The sequence below is a fragment of the Sprattus sprattus genome, assembly GCF_963457725.1.
Source record: "Sprattus sprattus genome assembly, chromosome: 1".
In the NCBI taxonomy this organism is placed as follows: Eukaryota; Metazoa; Chordata; class Actinopteri; order Clupeiformes; family Clupeidae; genus Sprattus; species Sprattus sprattus.
In genome coordinates, this window is record NC_137920.1 from 21,018,318 (window position 1) to 21,025,817 (window position 7,500).

A 7,500-nucleotide genomic window follows, 5' to 3' on the forward strand; every position below is an offset into this window, starting at 1 on the left:
TAACGTACATACAACTAGAGCAAATCAAAGTTACGTGATCCTTAGTATTTTGTGTATACGTTTAAAAACTTTCATTTTTGTCCTGAAAACACAATGAGGGTTTAATGTTGGTAAGATGCAGGTCTGTAAAATCTGAAATCCTCTTTTACTTTTAAGGAGGGTATATTTGTATTATGCTACCGGAATAGACTTTCATTAAACTGACAGATGCTCTCTAACATATATTCAGGAAACGTTCTATCCAACATAAAGATACTCACATCAAAGTTAATCTCAAGTGTGTGTCAGCTGTCAGTCTTAACTCAGGCCTGTCTTTTCTACTCTGTGATTCTGTAGGGCTTCCATGGAAAGACAGGTCCACCTGGACCCTCTGGTGTTGTCGGGCCACAGGTAAGTACAGACAAGCAGCTGATGCTCTATAGATGAATAAAAGGACAATCTTATATAGCAGCCCTCAGACACTTTCATACCATATACAGCCCTGTAATGGAAAAACTACAGAGCGTTCGACTGATAATTCGAAATTATCATATGATTGACTGCAGGCTCTAAATAATGACTTGGCCATTTGTTCCTTGTACAATACTGTTCTGTTTGGCAATGCTACCTCCTGTGATTCTGTATACATTTCCTATCATGTGTGTCGTATGTGGTGATGCATGTTGTCGTGTTTATCAGGGGGACACGTATTATAGTAGTGCGATGGCTAGCCAGTGCATTAGGTGTGGTGATTGTGTTGTTGTGGTCTCCAGGGTAACACAGGAGAAACTGGGCCGATGGGAGAACGAGGTCACCCAGGGTCACCAGGTGGACCCGGAGAACAGGGTCTGCCCGGGGGAGCTGGCAAAGAGGGAGCCAAGGTGTGACTGTTTTACATCAGGATTACTGTCATTATTATCATGACCATAAAATAACATATAAATTAACATCCATATAATAATAATAATAATAATAATAATAATAATAATAATAATAATAATCATCATCATTATAATCATCATCACCATCGCCATCATCATCATCATCATCACCATCATCACCACAATTACCCCTTTGTTGATTCTAATAGAATTACTTTGACAGTAAAACACCAACTTATCACAACATACATTATCTGATAATGCATTCTCTTTCAGTATCCAGCTCCACCATCACCATCAAAATCCCTATCATGATCATTATTAGCATCATCATTATCACATCCACCAACAGTGCTATCATAATGACCACCATCACAAGTTAATAATCTAGTCACTGAACTTTAAAAATCACAATCATCTGCATCATCATCCTCAAAACCATCATAATACTATCATAGTAATTATGTAAATATAAATGCCTACACTACACTCTGTGCGTTATAGTCCCCTCATCACTACCCTGTGTCCTTCGTTCTCATCTATCATTCTCATCCTGCCCTTTTTTCTGTTGCCAGGGTGACCCAGGCCTCCCAGGTACCTCAGGAAAGGCCGGTCCAGGTGGGCTTCGAGGCTTTCGAGGCAGCAGAGGTGCCAATGGTGGCATGGTAAATATAACCTGGCATAGTATATACAGTAGGTAAGCTCTGACATATACTGGCAGAGTAGACATACAGACTACTATAGTACTGGCATAGTATACATACATACTTACATATTACTGGGATGATAAATATATATATATATATATATGAATGTGCACAAATAACTCTCACACAACTGGGCTGCAGAGTGGCAGTATTTGTTGCTTGGCAACGTTTGACGCTGAACCAGTGTGGAGAATAAATGAACAAAATCAAAATAAACATAGAAAATGGTCAGTCCGTTTTAGTCCATAGTAGGACTGTAGTAGGACTGTTATGTCTCTATAAAAGCAATATGACTCTTGGCATCATGTTGTGTGATTGGCTGTGGAGGGTCAGGTGACGTGGTCATGTGATCTCTATGTTGTTTAGGGGCCTGCTGGGCTGAAAGGAGGAGAAGGGCCAGTCGGCGCTGCCGGACCTGTGGTGAGTTTCTTCCCCGGAAACAACACTCCATTTTATATTAGGTCTTTTCTTGAATCTGACTATGGTGTGCTTTATAATTACACGTGTTGTTGCGGGGAATGGACTGGTGACATTACTGTATGTAACTGCATAACTGTGGGTAAACAAGGCGCTATTCCTTATTCACTTCACAACATTTGTATTAGTTGCAGATTGGTTGTTTTCATGCTCACGAGTGCAGTGTCATACATATTGCTGTGTATTGCTGTGAATTAAATTCCTCCTATATACATTTGTAAATTTGTATTTTGCGTTTGTATTTTGCTAAATCAAATCAGATGTCAGATTGTACCAGGTTCATTAAGTTCTGAAACTTGTAGTGATGATATACATTAAAAACACCACTAAATTCACTCCTCTGTCACTTCAGTTCTCGTCTCATATCCTATTTACCTCTGTCTAGGGTCCTACTGGTGAGCGTGGGCCCCCAGGAAGAGTTGGTGCAATCGGTCAGTCTGGGCGCACTGGCACTATTGGTGGACCTGGAGCTGCAGGAGAGAAGGGCGAACCAGTAAGATAATTTAGAATGTATCATTTAGAATTAAGAATTTAGAATAAGAATAAGAGATACAAAATCATCCAAAAGCCCTAACTTTGAAACGGGCTTAGGAAGAGCATCCAAATTAGATTTTCAAAGTGAGGAAGGAAAATCTATCTCAAAATCTTCAGAAACATTCAAATCAAAACGACCTATTTTAAAGTGAAACTTTAGAAGGTCCAAGTTAAATTTTTTCTTTCGTTCTTTGTTCAGGTATGTTTGGTCTGTGTGTTTCTACCCAGGGAGAGAAGGGTCCAATCGGACCAGCAGGTGGAGACGGAGATCAAGGACCAGTAGGACCTCTAGGCGCGTCCGGACCTGCTGGACCACCAGGAGAGGATGGAGATAAGGTCATTTTTGTGTGTTTGTGTGTGAATGTGTGTGTGGGGGGGGGGGTTGGTGGGTGGGTGGATGTCTGCATGTATATGTGTGTTTGTCTATTTGGCTGCATGAATGTTTTCATTTGTCTTCAGTTATGCTGGATGTGAATGTGTGTGTTCCTATACGTGCACCTGTGTATGTGCATGTGAACACGTGTGTATGTGACCCTCAGTGTGTGTAGGTTAACTCACGTGTGTCAGTGTGTGTGTGTGTGTGTATGTGTGTGTGTGTGTGTTAACTCACTGTTTTGTCTCTATAGGGAGAGGTCGGAGGACCAGGTCAAAAGGGAAGCAAAGGAGACAAAGGAGAGGGGGTCAGTATCCCAACACACTCATAACAATGTTCATTACATACATAAAGAAATAAATACATACATTAAGATAAACAGAGGCCGTCGAAAGTCTTTCTTGAAAGCCTTGGAGATGACTTGTTTTGCATTGAATTTTCAGTGACATGTTTAACATATTTATTCTATTTAAACAGACTCAAAATAAATGCGTATAAATTTGAGCGCCGGTCAGAATCCAAAGAAACTCATCATAAATAAATGCATTAATATAAATACAGGTGGTCAGTATCCAAACAGTCTATTTCAGTGACGTGTTTAACATATATTTACATTTGTTAGGGATTCCAGTAAGAGAAATATCACTATGCCACGTTCATCACTTTAAAGCTGCAACTCTTGATGAGGCAAAAATCACAAAATTCATTGATAAATTCATATAAATAGAGGTGATTAGTATCCAAACACACTCATAATAAATTCATAAATAAATAAATGTAAATTGAGGTGATTAGTTACCAAACAAACTCATAATAAATAAATAAATATAAATAGAGTAGCACATTGTGTTACTGTAAATTTACCTCCAGTGGTCCAGAGGCCTTTTCCTAAAACAGATCACCATGCCATGTTCATGACATGATGTTAGTGTAAACTCACCTCCAGTATGCCATGTACATGACTGCAAATTCAGCTCTTATTGACGCAAGTACAATGAAAACCCTTCAAAAGAAACAATTTTTATTCCCTAACATCTTTTATTTATTCATTTATTCATGGTGACCTTTACTGACATTCTCCACTGAAATGTATGGATTTAGGTTTGTTTGTTGTTGATTCCAACGCCATGTTTATTTTATGTTGTTGTGGTGACCTTGGGTGTTTTGAACCGTGCCTGTCAAATAGAAAGTGATGTTGTGTATTATTTATGGCTGAAAATACATGCAATTTATATGTGTTTGAACTTTATATATAAGGAGGAACAAATCAGGCAGTAGTTGAACCAGGTCCATTGCACATGTGTTCATTAGTTAAGTCCCATGATGGTTCTGATATGGCCTGGTCAATTGCATATGTGTTCAGTAGTTAAACCCATGATGGTTCTGATATGGCCTGGTCCATTGCACATGTGTTCAGTAGTTAAACCCATGATGGTTCTGATATGGCCTGGTCCATTGCACATGTGTTCAGTAGTTAAACCCATGATGGTTTGGCATTGTGTAATCTCCTGTGTTAGGCATCATGTTATCTCCTCTGTTAGGGCATCATGTAATCTACTATATAAGACATAATGTAATCTCCTTCTCTTAGGCATCATGTAATCTCCTCTGTTAGGGCATCATGTAATCTCCTCTGTAAGGCATCATGTAATCTCCTCTGTTAGAGCTTTATGTAATCTCCTATATAAAACATCATGTAATCTACTGTGTTGGGGCATCATGTAATTTCCTCTGTTAGGGCATCATGTAATCTCCTCTGTTAGGCCATCATGTAATCTCCTCTGTTAGGGCATTATGTAATCTCCTATATTGGGCATCATTTAATCTCCTCTGTTAGAGTATCATGTAATCTCACACTGATGTCTCATTTCACAGGGGCCTGCAGGACCTCTCGGCATTCAGGGTCCAGTTGGGCAGCCTGGATTACCAGTGAGTTCATGAGTGAATGGATGGATGGATAGATAGATATATGTATAGATGAATAGAGAGAAGTACAGACAGACAGACAGACAGACAGACAGACAGACAGACAGACAGACAGACAGATAGACAGACAGACATATATATAGAAATATTCATAGATAGATAGATAGATAGATGTCTCTATTTCTCTCACTATTATTCCATCTTTCTCATGCACTCCTAATCTCTCTCTATTTCCCCAGGGTGTGGACGGAACAGCGGGTCTCCCAGGCCAGTCAGGCATGAGAGGGCAGAAGGGCGACGAGGGACTCCGGGGCCACAAGGGATCCACTGGGCCTGGGGGACTGCAGGTAACACACTGGCTGTCTGTCTGTCTTTGTGTCTGTGTTTGTGCTGTCTGTATTTATATGTGTCTTTCCCTCCCTCTCTGTGTGTCTGTCTTTGTGTGTGTGTGTGTGTGTGTCTGTCTTTGTGTCTGTGTGTGTACTGTCTGCCTTTATATGTGTTTGTCCCTCCCTGTCTGTCTTTCTGTGTGTCTTTCCCTCCGTCTCTGTGTGTCTGTGTGTGTGCTGTCTGTCTGTCTGTCTCTCTCACACTCTGTCAGTATTTCTGTCTGTTGCTCACTCTCTGTCTGCATTTATGTGTGTCAGTCTGTCTTTGAACGGGTCTCTGTCTGTCTGTCTGTCTGTCTGTCTGCCTGTCTGTCTGTCTGTCTGTCTGTCTGTCTGTCTGTCTGTCTGTCTGTCTGTATGTCTATCTATCTGTGTGTGTGCTGTCTCTCTCTCTCTCTCTCTCTCTCTCTCTCTCTCTCTCTCTCTCTCTCTCTCTCTCTCTCTCTATCTCTCACTCTGTCTGTATGTCTGTATGTATTTGTTGGTCATTAAGCCTGGTACAATGTCCTGCTTCTTTGACCACTTCCTGTTTACCTTTGCAGGGGATGCCAGGCACACCAGGGGAGAAGGGTGACAGTGGACACGCAGGACTGGGGGTGAGGCCTGTTCATTATGCCTTTATTGCACCTCCGTCAGGTGTGGCTGGGGGTGAGGCCTGTTCATTATGCCTTTATTGCACCTCCGTCAGGTGTGGAAAATTCTGGAAACCTCTAGCAAATTACAGCCGACTAATTTAATCTGATATTCGTATAAGGTAGAAGGTGGAATTCTTGGAATTTATAAGATTATGAAGATTTTGAGTTATGCTAATGTGTTGCCGTTTTCCTCCAATAGATGGACAGTAGCTGTTTGAAAAACAATGGGGCAATCTTGCATGTCACATAAATACTTTCTTTGAGAACAAAGTAATGTTATCCAATCAAGACGATCATAGACTTTCACTTTCACATTCTTCCAGCCTGACTTGGCGGCCTATGAGGTTTTACGCAAATGTTCTGCATTTGAACAAATTGAAGTTAGCTATTGGCAGAGGGCTGATTGCATAAGAAAGGAAAGGATCCCTGGTTTTGTGAAATTTCTTCAGAGATCCTCTGACAGTGTGTTTGATTTTTTTCAAGGTGTAAAAATGACATTACCTCTTCTAACCAGGAATGTGTGCTCAGCGGCTTTGGGTTCTTCAAATGTAGCAGTATCTGACGCTAGGCTATCAGAGCAGCAAATGCAATAACATAAGCTTTATAACTAGTAAACCTTCCCACAACAGGAGACACACCAAATATAGCAATCAAAGGACATGGAGACATACGAATATTAATGACTGTAGAAAGGGTATCAAAAAAGGATGTCCGGAAAATTGACAAGTAATTTGTGAAACATTCCATAAACTACCATGTCACTGAAACTGACGAGGCTTACTGTTGGCGGATAATGATAGCTTGTTAAACCTGTTTGCATGTCATGACTTACACAATGAATAGATACGTAAGACAGCAGACAACTAGCCTGGTGACACCAGCCTACGTATTTCCGCCTGAATTGATTTCAAGCTCATACTCAGTCTGGCCCAACCCCATTGACAATCGTCTCCAGAACTCAAAATTTTGCAGGACCAATCAGCGAACAGTTCAGGGCCTCGTTTCCCGATAACGATGTATCTTAACGGCCTACGTGGATTTTCGCGACATCGTACACTAAGTAGCACTTTGTATTTACGTGCGTTTCCCAACCATCAACTTAAAGTCAGGTGCACGAGCGCAACGTGCACGAGTTCTTAAGTAGCTCTTAGGAGCTGTTTACGTCAGGTTAACCTGTTTACGTTAATTGCTGTGAAATTAGCTAGCCTATGCGTGCATCGAACGTGCAATGTGCACTAAATTCGGGGCGGGGATAGTAACGCCATCTCCAGCAGAGAAGCCTATTTAAACTGTGTTCCCATTGTAAGGACATTTATTACGATCTGTCTGAGAGTGGGCTGTCAAAGCTAGCATCATCAAAGTCATACAGTACAGTAGGCTACATACATTCAATAAAATTAACCTACATTTGAGTCCAACTGCATGACCATTCTTGCCCTACACTTACCCTTACAATAAAGAAGTGATCCTATTTCAACCATAACTTAATTTTAAATAATGTCTTTCTTTATGACATTTAGTTTATAGTTTAGACAGCAACGTTGACATCTACAGTATATTCAACTGCATCCACTACATATTCTCAAACTTTATTTGTTG

The 7,500-nt window shown here is 40.7% G+C and overlaps 1 protein-coding gene across 1 annotated transcript in view; it reads left to right on the top strand.

Moving 5' to 3' along the window:
* col5a3b (collagen, type V, alpha 3b) overlaps positions 1-7,500 on the top strand; it is a gene marked incomplete at both ends in the record, with an annotated part of 66,860 nt that overhangs the window by 39,126 nt on the left and 20,234 nt on the right. Inside the window, 10 exons of the mRNA XM_080842726.1 lie at positions 337-390; positions 753-860; positions 1,436-1,525; positions 1,953-1,987; positions 2,430-2,537; positions 2,807-2,857; positions 3,205-3,262; positions 4,827-4,880; positions 5,117-5,224; positions 5,809-5,914. Coding sequence (XP_080698852.1) covers positions 337-390; positions 753-860; positions 1,436-1,525; positions 1,953-1,987; positions 2,430-2,537; positions 2,807-2,857; positions 3,205-3,262; positions 4,827-4,880; positions 5,117-5,224; positions 5,809-5,914 — 772 coding nt within the window. The remainder of the gene's footprint in view (positions 1-336; positions 391-752; positions 861-1,435; positions 1,526-1,952; positions 1,988-2,429; positions 2,538-2,806; positions 2,858-3,204; positions 3,263-4,826; positions 4,881-5,116; positions 5,225-5,808; positions 5,915-7,500) is intronic.